The following is a 21,245-nucleotide window of genomic DNA, read 5'->3' as shown; positions in this document are numbered from 1 at the left end:
GAAGTGTGGTAAACACTTAAAGCAACAAACTTAAAGCATTTCAGAACAGGAGAGACAAAATGTGAGATGACTAACAGTGAATCAACAAAGCGTATTCCCTTCAGGGAAAGTAACTCAAACCAAATGGGTGTCACATTACTTTATATGAACTGACTTTCACATTAATGAATCAAACTGGCCTTGCAAGTTTATGAACAGTTCTATTTAAGAGTCAGAGACAAAAATCTAAACTGACACATTAAAAGTTTTGCATAGTTTCGTATACTGAAGTAGTAAACAGTTCTGCTGAGAGAAGTCACACCTTTAACACATTCACATGGTACTGAAAGACACTAAAGTTCTTGTCCTTAAGGTAAGGAAATAGGGTTAAAGGCATAGACATCCAGAACATTCCCTAAAAAAAATCTCCCCAGAGAAAAAAGCACTAGGAAAGGAGAATGTTTCTTTATACCTTTGTTGTAACCCTGTATGTGATATATGTCTCCATTGTGCACACATGTTTTTTGGGATCATCAACAGTAACAAAGAGATCTCTAGTTTCCCCATCCAAGTCATCATCCAGCTGCAGTCTGTTGAGAAGAGATGAGGAGGAGGCTGGGCTAGAAGTGTCCACAGGTGTGCCATTGGGTAGACTGAGATCCTGTATTGGAGAGGAAAAAACAGCAGGTTTTTATTAAGTTAACAGATTCACTGTAAAGCACAGTTTTCTCAAAGATGTCACTGACAAGCTTCACTGATATATTACAAGGGCTATTTATTTCAGCAGCTCCAAGGATCACTCTTTTCCAGGACACATGGGCAATTCCTTAAGGTCTGGGCTTTGAGCATTAGGTTGTTCTACTGTTCCACAAGTTGAAGAGAAAGCACATTACCACCATACCTCATCTCAGTACGGCACAATCTGGTTTCTACTCATGAGGAAGCAGAAGTATTGCTCACCAACAGTTCCTGGCAAGACTGAACCAACTTACTCTAAAAACATAACAGCTAGGCAAATCAGAAGACCTAGTTATAAGACAGGCTTCAGCCAAAGTGGCAGCAGTTCAGTTAGTCGACTGGAATGCAGTCAGCCTTTGCCTTTGGAGGCTCCTATAGCAGGGGAAGGAAGGCAAACTTGTATCAGAGGCTTCCCATCCACTCCATTGAGTTCCAGACATGTTGACAGCAGTCAGTCTAATTTGCCATTGGTGCACTACAGGACAGTCACAGATCATACATCCCAGCACCAGTGTCTGTGCACACACTTTAGGAGCACTAAGGCCAATGAAAACACTGTTTTGCTTGGAGAGGTCCTCATTCCCATCCTCCCAACTTCAAGATTATCATCCAGTGCCTAGGGAAGACAAAGGCTAAGAGAACCAGCAAGTGGCTACTTTAGGAAGAGACACACAAGATTTTGTGAAGTCTGTAATTCCTTTAAACTGACTCAGAACTGGGGAGCCCGGATTATACGCATAGCCACCTGGGTACACTCCCTCTAGTCTCAGTTTGATATAGACCAACAAACTCCATACAGCTACTGGTTACTCTACTTCGCATAAGTATTACAGCAACTTCACATGTGTTCTCTGCTCTGGTTTTGTAGCAGAGGGAGCCAACAGCATGTGACAAGTTGTATAATATGTAGGAATATCTGACAAGATTATTAGAAAGTCCCAAAGATCCATGGCTCTTCTCAGAGGAGAGGAGTTTATTTGTTTTAACTAGTAGCACAAGAATAGATTTATTCATGGAGTGTTTCCCTTGTAAGGGCAAAGGTTCCTCTCGTTGCTAGACAGAGAAACATCACTACAGCTGAGCGGCACATTAACTAGAAGTGTTTTAGGTTTAGAATTACTGCTTAGCCCCAGCTTCACACAGTCTTTAAGTGGCTAAACAAGACATGTAATCTTAGCAAAGCAATCCTGTTTGGGTAAGATCCTCTTTGTCCATCAGTATTCCTTATGCAATTGTAGTTTATGTTGCAGCTGGACAAGGGTAGTCCCTGCCTTCAGAAGAAATCCTCCTTTGTTCAAGTTTTCAGAATTACAGGTGAGAGCTTCAAGTCAAAGCTACTTACAAAGGTCTGCCTTTGACAATGGCTAAGAACAGGGCTGAGTTCCTAACAGCCTTTGTCACAAACCCATCATGGGAGTACTGGGATTTTATAGACAGCCCTCTCTGCCTGTTGCAGTCCTGCAGAACTGTGGTAGTACTGCTCTTCACCTTGAGGACTGCCTTATGAAGTAGGGATAATAATGCTTCAGCCTAGACATTTTGGGAAAGGGGTGATCGAAATTGTCTACTAACAGAGACGTTAGATGCATTCTCCCAGCTAATGCTCAGAAGCTGTTTCCAACAGATGAGAGATTTCAGATTTAACAGGCAAGTGAGCAAGAATTGGAAGGTAGGCACTCAAATGCTCTCTTAAGAGGGCAAACGAGCCAGATGAGCATGGCACAGCTTACCAGCTCATACATGAGGTAGACAGCTTGAACTACACAAGCACCTGGCTCAGACTCCACACAGTAGGGGCGCATACAACAGAAAGAGGCAATGCTACAATAACTCAGTGGATAAGGAGTTCTGTTGAAGTTACACAAACTGAAAAAGCAGAAGACAGGATAAGAATAGCAACAGGAGATGGCTTCAGAAAATCTGCAGTTTGGCTAGACAGGGGAATTTGGCTGAGCAGAGTAAGGAGCAAAGCAAACCCTGGAACATGGCAGTAGCTGTAGCCAAATCTGTTCGTGTCTCCAAAAGGAAAAAAAAACTCTTCAATGCCCATGTGCAATAAGCATTAGTATAAGACAAGTTGTGCCAGAACTGCAGTCAAATACTAAGCTTCCAGTATGGAAATGAATTAGCTTATGGAAACAGCTTAAGCGTGGTTGCACAGGAGATCTCAAAAGCTTGTAACAAAACCCATCCAAACAGCAGGTTAAAGAATGTGACAGAATCTGCTTATAATATAAAAACTCTGTATCAAGGCATCAGAACAACTGGAAGAAGGACTAAAGACAGAGTTTGCAGCCACTTCCATGAAGTTAGTGGCTTTCCTTACCTATTCTTTTGGGTATAACGGTATCATATTTGCATGTTTTGTACTTTTTAAGCAGGGCAGAAGTTTGTGAAGGCTGGAATCCACTTCAATCTACTTAAGTGTGTTCTTGCAGTCATGGGTCCTGTGGAATGTCTCAAGTCCTAAAATAAAGGCTGTGATAGTTTTACCTGATAGCAGCCTTGAATGAAACACCCTATATCTAGACAAAGTAAAGCTTCTAGACCGACTCTGGTTAGAAGCAGGAGGGCTGCTAGTGTGTTGGGGGGAGAGGACAGAGGATACGTACATTGAAAGTACTACTGTGCTATACTGCCTCATCTGCAATGGCAGAACCCTCCCCTGGCAGTCACAGCTAGCATCATGCCCAAATACTTGTCTAGTTTTCAATAGCTAAAGGCCAAGTTAGAAGCTAACCATCTGTCCTTAACGGGTAGTGCCTCCTAGCTAACTGCCTAAGGAACAATGCTTAACACCACTGAGCCTCCATTTAACAGTAGGCAGGATCAGTTTGCTTAAGTTTTATGCTGTTGCTAGAAAGAGGTAGGCTTTGAAGTGTCACAGCAGATGGCCTAGCAATCTAAGTTGTCTCAGGCTGTAATCCTTTCAGCAGCACACCTCCTCCTCATGTTAACTGATACTGGCTTTCTTCCATGGGACTTGGAGGACTTTGCAGTTGGGGGAAGCAAGACTGCATCATCTGCTCCAGTCCAGTTTCACCACAGAAAGAGAAGTATGTCCTAGCAGAGCCTAGCAGGAAAGGATATCTGCAACCTTCTGCATTTCTACTTGTCAGTGTAGTTATACTCACAAGCATTTGAAATATTGACTAGTGTTAATTGTTTTATATAACAGAGAGTCTGGCACCAGTGCCAGGGACTCATGCAACAGCTTCATCTTTTGCACACCAAGTAGCTGCTCATCCACTGTTTTAAGTACCTATCTGCATTATCAGAGATCAGCACAGTCCAAGTCCCAGCAGGTACCTACTGCTCACAAAGCTCTTCACAGGAAAAAAAAAAAAAGCCCTTTCGTCACAGCACCTGTTAGCCACAGTACAGTCTGCCTGACATGAATCTGAGCAGTCCCACTGTGGGGAGGAAGGGAGGCTACTTCTAGCAGCCAGGCAGATGGAATGGAGGACAGGTTCTCCTCAGGTCTTATCAAGTATCCATAAAGACTTCCACAAGTTTCAAACCTTTTTCTAAAGAGCAAAGATTCTTTGCCTTTGCCCCTCATGTCCTCAGGCCAGACCCATAGCTTTGTCACCCACTGACGCAGGTCTGGTAAAGGTCTAGCAAGGCCTGGATCACAACCTACAGCAGAAATAGTATGACATTCAGACCTTCAGGCTCATGATCTACTGGTTAAGCACTAGGCTTTTGTGCAGTTTTACCTACAGGCAGACACTTCACACATTCCTATGAGTTTGTAGGACTCCTCAAGACACCCAAAGGGCCAGTAGGAACTAACTGCCTGTGTTGAAAATGCATGAGCCCTGCCAGCTATGCAGGCTGCTATCCGGTAAGGAAACAGCTTCACATTTTCTTGTATTATGCAGTCCAAACACCTTGACTAGTTAGCCTGCCCAGAAACAGATACTACATCTATCAAGAAGTTAACTTCATCCAAGTTTAAAATTCAGCTGAATATTATAAACCTGAAGTCTGCATGTGAGATGCAAAATGAGTTGGGAAGTTTCCAGCTGATGTCATCTTCTCCCTCCATCCTCCCAGGAGATTTTCCAAGATTCTGGATTTAAGAGCAGCTTGGATACACATAAAGTAAAACCTCAGGAGCTTGGTATTCAGTCTTCTGGATGGCAGCCTCCCCCAGTGGAGCAGTACACACCAGAGAAGGTATTCAGGACTAAACCATTGAAGGAAAAAAAAAAGGTCTGAAATTTTGTAGGTTTGGGGTTATGGTCAAGTGAAGATCATGCAATGCAGTCTCATGCTGAGTTACATGGAGCTGGTCAATACTGCAGCTTCTACAAACTAAGTGTTAGTTTTTCACCTAACCTGCCTTAGCAAGCATGCAGCTTAAACTGATAGCTTTGCTATCTAAGCAGTAGTCTGGGAACAAAGTGGAAGAGGTGGTTCAGCTAGGTCTCCCAAGCACAAGTAAACTCATCTCTGGAAAGGGTTAGCCTGAAACCACCTGATGTTGCAAGCACATTGCTCTCACTCAACAAGTATTAGATGACAGTAAGGGACATTTAGAAATGTTGCTGTTTAGAGGCAAATGGTGCACTTAACCCCAAATATCCCTGCCTAACTCAGGGATCTTACAGCCAGGCCTGTACTACTCCTAGAGCCTCATTGCTTTGCTTCTGAAATTCAGAGTGCTGTACCTTTCTCCTTGTGTTTCAAGGCATTCCATTGCTTTTTGCCATCCATTTCCCAGCAGCTTAATCACAGATACAGTTATGTCAAAGGGGCAACAATTCCACATAATTGCAGCAGGTTTCTGGAACAGTCTTACCTTTGTAGCTTCAGCACACAACGATAAGTCATAGCAGAATTGCTGCTGATGACTGCAAAACTAAAACAGTTTAGATATAAATACTGCCAGGAACACTGTAAAAGCTTGCGTTAACTTGGCTTTCACGGACCTGTTCACAGCACCACTTGTCTCATCCCAGCAAGCTTTGAAAGCAGGTATTTTGTGGTTAGAAAGTTCTCTACCCCTGGCCTGTACAGGTCAGCTCTGCCTAGAAAGAGAAGGCACCTTTCCATCCTTCAGTGCATCTAGATCAGTTCATTTGTCACTGAAAGCCTAGTATCCTATTAGAAGACCTCACTGAGAATCTGTATAGTAAAATTCTCAGTCTGCACACAACTATTAGCCAATACCAGCTACAAATACCTAGAGTTCTCTTCCGACAGAGAAGAAGGGAAAAAGAGGCATTTGCTTCCCCTTTATATACATTCAATTTCATTCTCTACCAGACATCAGCATCGTACTTTGTTTACTACAGCTCACCTTTGTTTCCCCACACATATCTGAGGTAGATACAAGATACTGCATGTCCCCTCCTCTTTCACTTGTCTTTGGGCAGCTACTCTAAGGCAAGAGTGACTGAAGTGGGGATCCAGACTGCAGAGAAGGGAAAATGCTCTGGACGCAGTAGGGAAGGGAGGATAAGAGGGCAGTCTTCCTCTAGAAAGTTTAAAACCAAACCCACCCCCACCCCAGGTAAACTTCAAAAATCCAATTCATTCCCAAGAGGAAGTACCACATTGCTATACCAATCCACAAACACAACAGTGCTAGGTTGTAGTGTGATAAACCCTGTGAGAATCAACGTCTAAGGCTGGACCTACCCTCCTTGGGAAAGAGTAAGTGGTTACATGTACACCAGCTCCTGACATCCTTCTCCTGCAGTAATGGGAAGGAGAGTACAGGATGTGTGGATGTACTCACAAGGAACAAGATTACACCCTCACAAAAGGTCAGTGTTTTCCACTATATTAGTTATCTAGAATCAGACTGCAAGGTTGAGGCTATTTTAAGAACAATACAGATTAAGCTCAGATGAGGAGCAATTCTTCTTGCTCTTACCTAGAAATGTGTTAGGAGGGGACGGACATTACAGGGTGTTGAGGACACAAGTCTAGGTTTTTACTCCTAACCCTGGAGGGTATTGTGCAGCAAGTCTGTTGACCCCACAGTGTTGGGCAGAAAGCTCCTAACTCTAATGGTGCATGCATACTATGCCTGGTCCAAGCCTCACCGCTACTGTTCCAGCAGTACCACTGGTATTCTGCCCATCTAACAAAAAAGCCACTAGATAAGGACTGGATAAATTTGCTCTCAGGGTATTTTAAATGGGTGTCAGAGTACAGCATGCTGCCAAGCCATGAGTCTGATGACTTTGTTCTGGAGTTCATCACTCAAACTACTGTTTCTGTTCTGTAGGTCAGAGTTGCCTGGAGACAGGCTCCTCAGTATCCCTGAAAAATATGAATTTCAGATTCAGCAGCTGATTGTAACAGCATGTAGTTTGGCACCATGCAACCTGGGAGCATTCTTGCTTATAAAGGTATCATACTTTGAATAGCGGTTCTTCGTACTTTGGCTGGACAAACACTAGAACAAGCTTCACCGAGACACTCCATGATTGACACGAGCACTTTCCAAGTCTTCTCATGCAGGTTATGGGATTGCCACCTCTTTCCTGAGGCTAACAGCCAAGTTTTATAGGAGGGATTATTTAACTTTGTGGTCTGTCTTCCCATAAGTCATCACAGTTAAGCTAACAAGAGCAAGAATGTGGGCACAGAAGCATTTCCTGTAAATGGCATTTTCAGCAAGAGCAATAAGCCATCTCCAACCTCTGTTTGCTGAAGCCTTCAGAGACTCAGCTACAATACAGCTCAGTTTCAGCCCTCCTGTGTGCAGGGGTAAAGGGAAGTGTCACAAGAAGGTGTCAAGTACCACATCAGACCATCTGTTCACACAGTCTGGTTTTATGTCTGTCTTCTCAGAGTCCATAAGAGGGTAGCCTCTTTTCCTAGTCTGGAAAAAGAACCATGCAATATCACACTAAAGCCAGATGTGGTTCAGGTTATACTCTGAAAATGAGGATCATGAGTGGCATCTCACAGATGTTTTACAGCAGTTAAGACAAGTCCTTCAATATTAGTAATAAACCACATTACTGTGCTACTATGTGCACAAAAGGTCAAAAGGCTTTGGGGGTCAAGCATTTGACAGATGAAGTGGGTTGTTATTTGGAGCAGACATTAATTAGGCAAAATATAAAGGGATAAGATATACTTTTGCCTTAATAATTCACTAACCTGGCATGTACTTCCCCATACCCTTCGAACAGGAAGGAATGTGCAAGGAGTAACTGAATGTTTGCCACATCTTATAGCTCCCTTACTGTGGTAAGGTATTTTAAATGCAAACAGGTATTTTAACACATCCACAGGATGAAATTGGAAGGAACAGCCCCAGATCCAAGGTTAGCGTCTACATCTGTTTACAGAACACTAGAGCCCTCGCAGAAAGCTTTATCTTCCTAAGCAAAAAGCCAGCCTGGCAGCTGTCCAGCAAGATTAGCTCAGTTATGTCTAAGCTGTAGAAAGTAGTAGAAAAGTGCTTGTGACCCGAAGGAAAGCAAGAGAGTTTAACATTTGAGCAGACTTGGATTTGCACCCGTTAGCAGAGCTAAAGGTTCATTCTTCTTTCTACAGTTCTCAGTAGAAGGCAACAGGCACCAAGTATGCCCTATATTCAGAGCCCAAAAATCTCCACAAATGGGAGAAGCTAGATGACTCAAAAGGTCTGCATTTTTCTAAATGTTTCTGAAGACAAGTCTCCAGTTACTCTCCGCTAGCTCTGTTAAGTTCCATGTCCATCTGGAAGGAGTTTGTTTCAAGAACTTTGTTATATGGCTTGAATTATTATCAGAAGGGTTCTGCAGCTGTGTGCACAGGAACATCAGAGCCCACTTTTTAGCATGTTAAAGAGGACCTCATTAATGAACTAGCCTAACGCACCCAGTGTTTTATTTAAAACTTTGTTTTCAAAACTGGAGTTCTGACCTTCTAAATAGCAAAGCAGCAGCCGGGATTCAGACCATGAGCAGGAAAACTTGAATCCAGCATATGACTAGGAGTCTGAGTCCAAGAAGCCAGATTTATATCTGATTACAGATGGAACAGTTAAGTTTGTCCAAACTTAACTGCTTTCTCCTAGATACATAAGACACTGTGTAAAGCTCTGCAGACATACCATGCAGCATTTTTTTTCCTGTTCACACTCTAGAAGTAGGCTTAACTGCATCAGTGTTCTTGGTATCCAGTGTCACCAAAGTGCCAGTTTGACTGACAGGTTTTGAGAACAAATAATATTTTAAGTGTGAACAGATGCAAAGGATTGGGGAGAAGCTGAAAGAAGAAACAGGAAGGAAAGAGATGATAGAGGGCTGGAAAGCACTGTAGTATCCTGGTGAATGCTTCGTTTAAACAAGCAAGAATACACTTCCATATTGCACTGCAGTGTGGGTTTCCTCATACTCACTGTTTTAGATCAGTTGCATTAGCATTTCCCCACCCAAGATCAGTGAAGGTTTCATGAGAGCAAGCTAGACTGACAAGACATCACTGTGCAAGTAAAGGAGGCAGAGATATTCAAAGGAGAGAACTCATGTTTCTATCACAAGTCCTGGAAGAACGGGAGCAGTCAGCTCTTGGAAGAGCTCTCAGAGTTAGTTTACACAGGTGCAATTTAAGGGATAGCCCTCCATCACATTTGCTGATAAACAAGACATTTTCCAGCAGAATAGCATTTGGCTCCCAGAAGGGTAAAATAAATAAAGTGTGTATCTGTTGGGGAAAAAAAACACCAGAAGACAAAAACCACAGAGTATGACTGCTTCACTCCCTGCTTTAAGGAGAGAAAGCAAGGAAAAGTAGTCATGCAGTATTTCCTCACAGTATGGAAACTATCTATAGAGACTGATGGAGGGAAGAAGCAAGGCATGAGATCTACAGACTAATTCGTCTACAGAAACACCCTTTATTTATACAGCCTAGGCTCCCAACAGCCACTGTGGCACATAGAGGTGTTTGGCACACATGGCTTCAAGTGAAGTATACTGATCCAGAAGCAAGACAGTTGGCACATTGGAAGTCAGCATAAAAATCCTGAAGAGGCCAAGCTGATCACTGGCAATAAACAATAGTGATTAAAATTTTCCAGGGGTTTTCTGGTGACAGTCCAAAACACAGCTTCGTCTTGGCAGTATCCAAGATTTTCCCTTAAAATTTTCCTTATACTAGCATCTAAAAAGCTACAGCAAAGGTACCGGTTCTACCCAGATAATCATGGGTTTGAGTTTTGTCTGAGGCAGTCTATCACTAACTGTTCCCACATGTCAGCGCTTTCACCACTGAGCTAGTCAAAAGTAGCTGTTGCTAACACCATCTGCAGCACTGAGGGGGAAGAGGCTTCGCTGCCCTTGAGCAACACCTGCACTGCAGCATATTGCTTTCAAGGAACACATCACGTCATTCAAGCTCACTGGAAGAGTGAGGCCAACTACACAGACAGACTTTAAGATAGGGGTTTTTACCGCCTAAGAGGCCCTTCAGAAGGATACAGCAAGTTCCATTCAAGCAGTGTAAGGCAACACTTTCCCATGAAGACAGTGCATTGAACTAGTGTAATAGAAGCTTTCCTGGTAGATGCAACAGAGAGAAGCTTCACCCCTTGCTAGTATTTTGGCTTTGAGAGGCAAATAGCTACTCTCCTCAAATATGCAGCATTAGGGTCATTTAAAAGAGCTTGTTTTTTCAGACTTAAATTCAGTTTGAGGTTAGAGCACATTCAGTGCTGTAAGCCATCCCTTTGCTAATAACACTACAGACTACTGCAACTATTATTTTCCAAGACAGGCAAAGCAGTTGTCATCCTCACAGTAGGATCATCACTCCCTAATTTGAGGGTATCATCTAGAAGCAAGTAAAGCCAGTTGCTATTTACATCTCATTCATTTTCCTGGAGAGCAGAGTACTACATATTTTCATGACGTCTTTGCTCCCACACGCTAGTGTAGTTCTCTTCATCCTAACACACATAAAACCACAAACCTGAGTCCAGCAGAAGCCCATCTTCAGGAGGTAGAGACACCACCACTTTCACTTCCAGAGTAGCTTATCACCTACTGCTTATTGCTTCATAGAAGCAGTGTAGAAGCTCTGAATGTGGCTGTAAGATAGTGATGTTCTCCAAAGGAACTTATGCTTTGAGGACCACTCTAAACACAGCTCTCAGTTGAGCTCTTTCCTTGCCTGTTGTATGAGTTTTGGATTATTGCCTTTATTTTCAGAACAATTTCAGCTAGCTCCACTAACCCATGTCACCTACATGCGTATTCAGATGGACAATTCATCATTTCTGTGAAATATCTGGTTGAGAGTCAACAGTTTTGGCATTGTAACATCATCTACAGCTACGCATAACATTTCTTTCTGCCCCCACACCTCTTGCAATTAAAAAATAAAACATGTCCCATAAATTCAGCTGTCAATAAACTGTTTAAGTTGGGCTGGCATTGGGAATGTTAATTCGTTTAAAGAGTTGCAGCTCACTGGATGTGTTTTCCACCTTCAACTGGTCACTGCTAGTAGCTTCCTTGCTGTCAGTTATTGCCCTTAGTAACTGGAAAAGAAACAGGTTCCCCAGAGTTTTTTGATAATGTACTAAGAGTATATTATTCCTAAGAGTAAATTCACCTAACCTTTACCTCAGGGTTGCAGCTGCAACTGCCTCCAATGTAGAGTTTGGAGCTTTCTGCCTGACTTCATCCTACTGATGGGAGTAGTTTTCCCCAGCCACAAGAGCTTGGAGTCTCAGCTGCACTGCAACCCAGGCTCAGGCAGCCAAGTCAGCCACAGCTTGAAGAGTCAGTACAGCTCAGTATTTAAGATCTTGCTCAAGGTTGGCAGAGAACAAGCCTCAGTGAAGTTACTTCTGAGAAGTACATGAGATCAAATGCTGCTCTTAATTGGTGTACTGTCTTCTGCAGACTGAAAGCACATGCAAATTACAATCTCAAAAATCCAGTTGGGTGTTGCAAGTAGATTTTCATGTACCAAGTTACATCTCACTGCACGAGCTCCTGTCTTGTCTCCTGACCTACTTTACAGAAACCATCCTCTCCACTCTGATAAGGAAGAGCCTGGCTAGTGTGACAGCCAGACAATCTGTTTGACATACCACAAGAGCAGTTCACAATGCCAGACAATAGTTTGCAGGTTAATCTAGAAACTGATGTCTTCCTGATCAGAGTGTGTCAATAGGAAAGCCTTGGTCTATCCTCTGCCCCTCCCGTCATTAATTACAGAGACTTGCTGCCTGAGGCTTATCACAAGCCCCAGAGGCACCAATAAGAAAATGGTGTGCCCACACAGCTGTAAAAAGAGAGCTTCTTAATCAGTCTGGTTATCCCCTTCTCCCTATGAAGGAGCTGAGAGAGCATTGAGCAACGCGGGTAGGTTAGAGGCATTCCAGCACAGGCAGCCCAGAGGATTCCTTCCAACCACCAAGCGTAACTTTTTCCACCATGGCTGACAAGTTATTGCCAAGACTCACCCTTCTGAAACCCAGCTGAAGAACCAAGTTCCTCAACATACGTTTTGAGTATCTGTTTTTAATACTCTGTCTCATTAACTATGAGCCAATCCTGTTAAAGATTATGAAAGCTGTGCAACACCGAATTCAGCCTCAAAGTATATCCCTCCCTCCATTAAGTTGAAATAAGAACCACAAATTAATAATACTGTTGTACAGTAGAATCTATGTTCAGTTTTACCAGATGGAAAGATTTAAAAAAGTAACAGTACTAAGGCAGTTACGTTGATGCAAGTGTTTGTCCCAAGTTAAGTGTTAACTATCCTTCAGAAAAGATGGAAATTGCCAATTCCAGAGACACTCACTGTACTGAGGATTTGTGGATCATGAAGAGACCACTGACTACAGTATTAGAGCACCTACATTGTAAGATACCATTAAAGCACCATCACCAATAAAATCCTCTTTCTACAAGTAAGGGCAACTGTATTGTTATATATGCTTATACACCATCAAACCCCAGACTGGCTACAAGCAAAGAGGAGACTAGCAGGCTATCTTTTCAGCAAGATACCATAGTATTAATGTATCCAAGTGATATTATGAGTCTGAAAGATTAAATAGCTAAAGAAAGCAGTTCTAGTTACCACATTTATGAAAGACGGGAAACTGGATTCAGTCAGCAGCTTGGCTGTGGGCAGAGCACTGACAGCAAGCTGAAAACCGTGCCAGGTTTAAGTCAGTTCTTTTAACTAGAAGACTAGAAAAGAGTTGCTTCATGCATGCACATGCATACACACACAGTGCAACAGAAGAGACAGCAGTTCCTTTAAACAGCCATCCAGAAGTGGAGTTCAAAGAAGGCTACTCACCTCAGCCATTTGAGAGCTGATGGCCCACTTACAAAGCATGTGGCAGACAAGTGCTTGTACATAAAAGCTTCCTGGCCTAAGAACCATGGTTCAGCTATTTAACACGCATCTACCACACAGTGTAACCTCCCCCTTCAGTGCAGTGACTGGGGGAAGAGAACCACGGGATTTCCCAAAAGCCAGGAGAAGAGCTTCATAAATAGGTGAATTCTGAAACAGTTAGGAGACAGTTCAACCAAACAAGCAATCCTACTGTCCTAGGTGGAAAACAACACTCCTGTGTCCTTCAAGCACTTTTTCTGCAGGCAAGGATCTACCGGAAGAAGCCTCATGTTCACAGGTACTTATGGGTAACTTGAATCACAGCAATATTTGTTGGAGGGGCAACACAGCAGAGGTGACATCAGTCTAGAAGGTTTCTGAAGTGCATTGGTGACAACTGCCCAACACAGGTGATCAATAAGCTGATGAGGGAAGATGTTTTGCTGAACTTTGGTCTTACAAAGAAGGAAGAATTGGTCAGGGATGTGAAGGCAGGGGGCTGCCTTGGCCACAGTAGCCACGAGCTGGCAGAGCTCCATCTCGAGAAGAGGGAGCAAAGCAAAGAGCAGGATCACAACCCTACACTTCCAGGTAGCAGACTTCAGCCTCTTCAGGGATCTACTAGGAAAAAGGCACATGACCCTGGAGACGCATCCAGTAGAACTAGGTGATCTTCCAGGAACACCAGCCCCAAAACTGGTCCATCCCAATAAGCAGAAAATCCAGGAAAGGTGACTGGAGACCTGCATGTATGAACACAGAGCTCCTGACTAAATTAAAATATAAAAAGGAAGCATAAAGGCGGCGGCAGCAGGCACAGTTGACCCAGGAGGAACACAGAGACACTGTCTGAGCATGAAGGGATAGGTTTACTGGGATAGAGCTGAATCTGGCAAAGGATGAGAACAGCAGCAAGGAAGACTTCTACAGGTATATTAGCAGCAAAAGGAAGAACTAGGAAGATACAGTCCTGATGGGGCAGAGAACCTGATGACAAAGGACACAGATAAGGCCAAAGTTGTCAGTGCTTTCTTTGCCTCAGGCTTTATTGAGATGACCAGCCTTCAGGAATCCCAGGCCTCTAAAGCCCATCGTGAGAGTCTGGAACAAGGCAAGCTCACCATCAGTGGGGGAGGACCAGGCAAAGCAGCATTTTGAAAAACTGGGCAGACATAAGCCCATATTGAGATGGAACCACAACTGCTGCAGGAGCTAGATGATGACATTAGTGTCATTTTCAATCATCCTTATTATCATGATGAGGGGAGGTTCCTAAGAGCTGGAAGAAACCAAGCATCACTCCTGCCTTCAAGAAGGCCAGTCAGCCTCAAGTTCAACGCCTGCAAAGGCATTCAAGCAAATATTGGAACACACAAAGGACATGGTGATGAGAAGTCATCATGGACTTAAGGGAAGCTGTGCTTAACCAACCCAACACCCGCTATGAAGATATGACTGGCCTGGTGTACAAGAGGAGAGCTTTAATGTGGTTTATCTCAACTTTAAGAGGCTTTTCACACTGTCTCCCATAAGATCCTCCTAGACAAGTTGACAAGGTACAAGCTAGGCAGATGAACAGCAAAGTGGACTGAAAGGTGGCTGAACTGCTGAGCTCAAAGAGTTGTGATCCCACAAATTCCAACTGGAGGGTAGTCATTAGTGGAATACACCAGCAGGCAGTAATAGGGCCACTACTGTTTAACACCTTCAATAATGACATAAATGATGAGACAGGGTACATCCTCAGCAAGTGTGCTGATGGTACAGAACTGGGTGGTTGTGCTGCCATTCAGAGGGACCTCAACAGGCTGGAGAAATGGCCTGACAGGTACCTGTGAAATTCAACACGAGGAACTGCAGAGTCCTGCACCTGGCAGGAATAACCCTAGGGGGGCTGACTGGTTGCAAAGCAGCTTGGCAGAAGTAAAGAAAAAAAGAGAAGACCCACCCACAAAAAAAAACCCACACCACAAAACACCCACCACACAACAGATCCTGGTGGAAAAGTTGACCATGCCCTACAATATGCCTCACAGCAAGCAAGGCCAATAGCCTGGAGAGGAGACTGCTACGGGGATCTTACCAATATGGATACATACCTGATGGGAGGGTATGCAGAAGGTGGTGACAGATTTTTTAAAGTGGATCCAACAACACAAGAGACAATGGGCACAAATAGAAATACTGGAAGTTTCACTTAAACATGAGAAAGAAATTTTATTTTGAGGGGGACTGGATGCAGGAACAGGTTGCCCAGAGAGCTATTCAAAAACCACCTTCACAGCACCCTGAGCAGCCTGCTCCAGCTCACCCTGCCCTGAGCCAAAGGGCTGGACTAGAAGATATCCAGAGGCGCCTTCCAGCCCCAGCTTCTCTATGATTGAGAGTTTTGTGTTCCTGTAGATTGGAACTGAGATCAACTCATCCATACTGACACTGTTTCACAAGTTCACCAACTTCAGTTCCTCACTTTCGCTAGTCCTCAGACTCTCCCTGGACTGAGAATTTACCTCCAGCTTACTTTAAGAACAGTACACGGTGCTGGTCGAACAGTTCTCATTTAGTCAGAGAAGAGGTTTGTAGAAGCTCAGGCAGATCTATTTTAAGATTTCAGATTACACAGCAAACTGGTTTCATCTGTGGGTGGATGAAGTTAAGAGCAATAATTAAACTAGCAACCAAGGAGGCTGGAAGTAGAGTTCCAGACTCTTGGTATGTTTTTTGTTGGAGAGCTGCCAGATTCCCTTCCATAATATGAGTGCTAAGTAACAGCACCCCAGCAAACATACCAAGTATTTATACTTGATCAGGTGCTAATACAGGCCTAGGGCTTCACCAGGGTGGTAGCCTGGAAGCAGATGAGCAAGTGGTCACTTGCCAGCAATGGTTTTCAGTTAGTAACCAGAAGTTTGCAGTAGCAGTTTGTAGTTCTAACATCCATCTCCATGAATTAGCAAATTCAAGCTATGCATGCATGGTACTCCACATCAGCTCTGCTTGATATACTACCTGTAGAATAGCCTTGAAGCTCACTTCAGCTGTTTAGTGTTAACAGAGCCAAATACAAAGCCACAAGTACAGTATCAGGTAGTCAGAGATGTCTGAAAGAGGACAAGGGAGTCTGAGCCTTAAGACAGGTGGGATAGTAAAGCTTTTGAAGTGACAGGCAAGAAACCAGTACTGGGAATCAGGACCCTATCAGATAGCTGCCAGTCTCAAGGCAGACCATAGCAAGAACAGCCACCATCACCCCATTAGGAAGATACTCTCACAATCAAGTCTAGAGGGACTAGAAGGACCACAGCGAGAGGACAGTGGGACTTTCTAATTCTGCACAGCCTGGCACTTCCAGCACTTAGCAGCATGCTATTAAATCTGCACAGCCTCAGGGGGACTGCATCCTTAGTCTTAACCATACTTCTACAGCCATTTGGATACAATCACACAGCAGAATGCATCTACTTCTCACCTCTGCTTCAAACACAGTAATAATGCCTTTTCTCCTCAGTGTCAAAGTGTTTGCCCTAGTGCACGGAGCAGATTCACTATCGAAAGTGACAAACTAGTGAACTGGAGTCAAGCAGTCACATGCAAGCAGAACTTCCTTTTTTTGTTTGTTTTTGCAAAGAAAAAACAAAAAAGGAGATAAATCCACACTGACAGTTCCCCATTTGATTTACTCTCCTCTGCAGAGGACCTGCTTTGAAAAGCAGATCTCAGTTAGCCTGCATGCCTTCCAAAAGCTCCGTAAGAGAACAAGAACTCAGTTTTACAGATAACACTGCAATGGACCCTGCCATGCATCCTGAGGGATTGTTTCCTCCTCCACATTTTTTTTTTAATATCAGGTGAGAGGGAAAAGGGGGGGTGTCAGTACTGCTTAGGTTCAGCTGTAGCTGCCTCCTTATTTGGAGGCTAGTAAGGGTAAAGGGAGAACAAGCTCAAAAAAGCTGACGATGGGCAGGTATCAGGACAAACAATGTTTTATGCAATCAGACTTAAGAGGAACAGAAAGATCTTTATAGAAAGATCTGGCCAATACAGAAACACTTCAGAGGCAAGAATCTACAGCTCAAGTATATAATGTTTGCTGCAAAATCACCGTGAAAGCCAAGTACTTAGCCAGAAATGTCCATTTCATTTACAAGGTTAGATGCTGCTCAGAACTCAAGGTATGCTGGCTCCTAAATCAGCTCTCTGCTACAAGTCAGGGTGAAGACGCAATTTGAGACAAGGAAAGCTCTGAACCTTATGAAAAGGACTGCAGAAAACTGGAGACTAGTCTGCTTAGAGGGCCTCAGAACCACAGAAAACAGCACAGAAAGTTTTCCTTCCCTTTTCCCATGACATACTGCTCTCATAGCAACAGCCACTGATCTTAAACAGCAACCAAAGTTTTATGAGACTTCAAAGTTGGACAGGGTCTAAGCTTCTAGATTGTTCCCAAGTTTTAATCAAAAACCAACAGGAGACACACAGACAGCATTCCGGTCCTCCAGGTTCCTCTGACTCAGGATAAAATAGTGGTCTTACTCAGCGGCTCCAAAAAAAGCAAGGAAACCATGTTTTAAAGAATGCAAAGCAGTGATGTCAGAGGTTCAACCACTTCAGGCTGCACATCTGTAGCAGTAGAAATTGAAACACTGCTTTATGGGCAGACAGCTTCCCTTACTTCTGCACTTTCTCCCCTCAGAGGACTTTAGGCTTAGGCACTTTCATCTTGCAGCTGTGTTTAGGAAGTATTTGCTCAGAGCAGGTAAAAAGAACGCAGAAAATGCAGGTTATCTGGTTCATGGTGATGGGTCAGCTATTGCCACTATCCCTCTGTCAGAGGGATGTCCTAGTACAGGCCTGGTTATGGACAGCGGTCCTTACAGAAGCATACCGAGTCAGAGCCACTTCGAAGCAGACTTCAACCCAAACTTCTCCTGCAGTGCTATTCTCCACCAGACTCTCCAGAAAGGCCCTTGGAAAGGCCAAGAGAGGAGATAAGCATAGCTCCTATGCAAGAATAAATAGAGAACAGCTGCAGAGCTTTAAGCCTCAGACTTGAATACTGACCTCCCTCTGTTACCCAACTGTTGGAGCTATCCTCACATTGTTACTTGATTAGCGAGCCAGCCTTTCAAGAGATTAATGACCCACCACAAAGACTAAGACCAAGAGACATACTAACCACCTAAAATACAGTATTACCTATTTACCTCCATTTACCATACTCTCTAGGCTACTCAATACACAGTGCAAACAGTTGAAGTTTACTACTGCCTTAAAGTTAGGAACACTTGTTTGTCCACTGAAGTTTTTCCTGAGGTGGAAAAGAACTCAACTTATTTTTAACTTGCAAATGCATCAGGTATTAAGCAGAAGAAGGGACATCCCTCAAACAGCAGAGCTGTTGGAGTCCTTTCATGAGAAGGATCAGACATTTGGCTTTTTCTGCTAATTCAGCTAGAAGAAAAAAAAAAAGCAAAAAAAAAGTGCAAGCTGCTCTCTTCCTACTGGAAATCCTTGTATTCTGCAAGGCTCATTACCCTAGTGCCATTTCCAGGTCAACTACAGAACGTCTCTCAACTCTAAAAAATCACTAACCTCAGCCCCTTTTTGGTCTCCCTGTTAGAGTACTTCAGTGCTGCCAAGTGCCTAGAACAGGACAGTATTCAAACAGATACGAGAAGATGGACTTCATCTGTATTGCTGGTGGAAAAACTGGGCAAAAAATCTTCATCTTCTTACTGAGAAGTTAGCTGACCACAGCCTGAGGCTAGAGAGGCACTTCTGCTCATGGGTCATCAGGATGCCAATGCATTTCTCAGACACCTTAAAGCAGTAAAGAGGTGAGGAGCTTCCTTGTGTTCCAAAAGAGAAAAAGCTCTTTAATACAGCTGAGGAAAGAATTATAGCGTTTGAGCTACTCCTCAGAACAGAGCCTCCCTCCAGCTACACAGGAGTGTGGACGGACAGTGCTAACAGAGTGAGTACAGCACCACCACTGCCCTCCTGAGCTATGAGAAGCTCCCATGAAGGCAGCTACCGCCTCCTACTGCTACAGGTCAGTCAGACAGCAACCTAAGTACATGAGTAAATCCAATCTATCACAGACAAAAAACTCCACAATTCCTACTCCCACACCCCCTTCACTCAGAGGGCTGTCATCTCTTTGAGAAGTTTCTTCAGTGAAGGCATATGTTCCAGAGGGAAGGTAAGCCTGGCTTCTCACTTGAGCAACAGTAGGCAAATGTTCAAGGAGAGAGCTCCTTACATTGGCAGGAACAAGTGCTGAATCTGTACAGCACAGGTACAAGGCAGCAGAAGGTGACACATGGAAGAGGTCAGACTACCTTGACTCATTCCCCTGGAGCATGGGAGTGTATCAAACCAGATACTGCTGGCAGCCCCAAGGCTTGTGGGGACTAGCTGATCCGTCCTGCCCAGAAGCAGCTCCACACTCCCCATGTCACCAGCTGCAGGAAGCACCCCTTGCCACCAGCAGCTCTGTGACACCTTGTACACACACCAGCTGGACCAGAACAGCTTACTATAAAGCTTCAGACCAATCTGACCCCTTGCAAACCTTGCTCCCAGGAAATCCTACCATAACACATTTCAGGAAGCCTACCCACAGACATACCAAGTCCTTGAACGAACGAGTAGTTAACGTATCAGTGGTGCTGTGCTGCCACGACTGCTTTCACGTTCAGGAATTATCACATCCAAGGCCCACACGCGAGGAAGGCACTTTACAAAGCCCGCTAGTGTCCTGTGACTCACGCCGGAGCTCGGGAAGAGAAAGTAGGCACAAGTACTCCTGCAACAGCATCCTTTCTGTATTACACTGCTGTGAAGAAGTGAGCAGGAGCTCAGCTCCGGAAAGGACGGTCGCTAACAAGTTGATGGCAAGCTCGGCGATACGGAAACAACGGCAGCTCCAAGGCTTCCCGGCGAGGGCTACAGGAAGGAGTTGAAGCATTCAGACCCGTTTGGAGAGGGTATGAGCCACGGGAGGATACAGTCAGTAAAACCTTGCCTCTCGCACCCACTCTGGTGAGAGGGAGCACCAGTGTCCCGGCTCCCGCTATCACAGAGGGACACGACTCCTCCAGCCCCCGCACCGGGCGTCTTCTCCCCCGCCCCCGGGCAGCCCCGAGCTCTTGCACTGGATGTCAGCAGCGCCCAGGGACTTCACTTCCCCGCCGGGCGCCAGGGATGCAGCCGGGGAAGGGGATGAGGCTGGGAAACATAGGCATAGCCCTTCTCGCTCCTCTCCAAGGCAGACCACCCCCATCCCCCCCACTAAACGCCCCTTCCCCGAGCCGTACCTTGTCGGCGATGCTGCGGGGCAGGAGGAGGTCGGGGCTGGGGGTGAGCGCCGGCCCCATCTCCTCGCTGCTGGACGTGGCCAGGGGATGCGGCATCTCCCGCAGCGACTTGGGCCCGGAGGACGGGAGGGGCTTGGGGGCGCCCGCCGCGCCGCCCGACATCGCGCCGGGAACGGGCAGCGACCGGGGGAAGGAGGGGAGGCCGCGCCGCCTCGGCGGTGAGCTGCGGGGCCGCGGCCGGAGCCTGCCCGCCGCCACCGCACTACGAGGAGGACGAGGAGGAGAAGGAGGAGGAGGAGGAGGAGAAGAAGAAGGAGGAGGAGGAGGAGGAGGAGGAGGAGGAGGAGGAGAGGGAGGAGGAGGAGGGGGGATTGCGCAGGCCCGCCCCTAGCGGGGCGGAGCGGGGCCGGTGGCAGCCACCGCCGCCCGGAGCGGGAAGTCCGTGAGGCGCCGCCCCGCCCTCGGGCGGCCCCGACGGGAACTCGCCAGCCCCGGCGCCCAGGGCGCCCTCGGAGGGCGGTTAAAGGCCACAAAAGCGAGCCCGGTCCGGGGCTTTCCCCGGTGCGAAGGGAAGCCGTGCAAGGGCTGCGGGCCTCCGTGCGGGACGGGAGCCCCTGTCGGTCTCCGTGAAGGGACGAGGGTGACTAAAATGGCAGCAGGGCGCGGGAGGTGCCCCCTCCAGGAAGAGCGACCCACCAAGCCGGGCGTAGGGACAAGGCTGGTCCTCAGCGACCCCGAGTTTAGGACGGGCTGAGTGCGGCCTGCGAGTCGGCACGACGAGGGGTTCCTGGTGCACGAGGCCAGCAAACGACAGAATTGGCTTCCAGCGACTGTCGCATGTTTGCTCTCGCCGCACTGGAGAGATTCCACATCTTTGTTTCATAT

The 21,245-nt window shown here is 45.5% G+C and overlaps 1 protein-coding gene across 1 annotated transcript in view; it reads right to left on the bottom strand.

Moving 5' to 3' along the window:
• Window positions 1–20,698, bottom strand: part of SNX30 (sorting nexin family member 30) — a 54,702-nt gene extending 34,004 nt beyond the window's left edge. Inside the window, exons 1-2 of the mRNA XM_064439653.1 lie at window positions 20,361–20,698; window positions 452–640 (exon numbers count right to left, since the gene is read on the bottom strand). Of these exons, the coding sequence (XP_064295723.1) occupies window positions 452–640; window positions 20,361–20,522 (351 nt within the window). The 5' untranslated portion in view covers window positions 20,523–20,698. The remainder of the gene's footprint in view (window positions 1–451; window positions 641–20,360) is intronic.
• Window positions 20,699–21,245: the final 547 nt, after the last annotated feature.

Source organism: Phalacrocorax carbo, chromosome Z (assembly GCF_963921805.1).
Source record: "Phalacrocorax carbo chromosome Z, bPhaCar2.1, whole genome shotgun sequence".
Taxonomy (NCBI): Eukaryota; Metazoa; Chordata; class Aves; order Suliformes; family Phalacrocoracidae; genus Phalacrocorax; species Phalacrocorax carbo.
The sequence above is the reverse complement of the archived record's forward strand: the minus strand, read 5'-3'. Positions and strand labels throughout refer to the sequence as shown.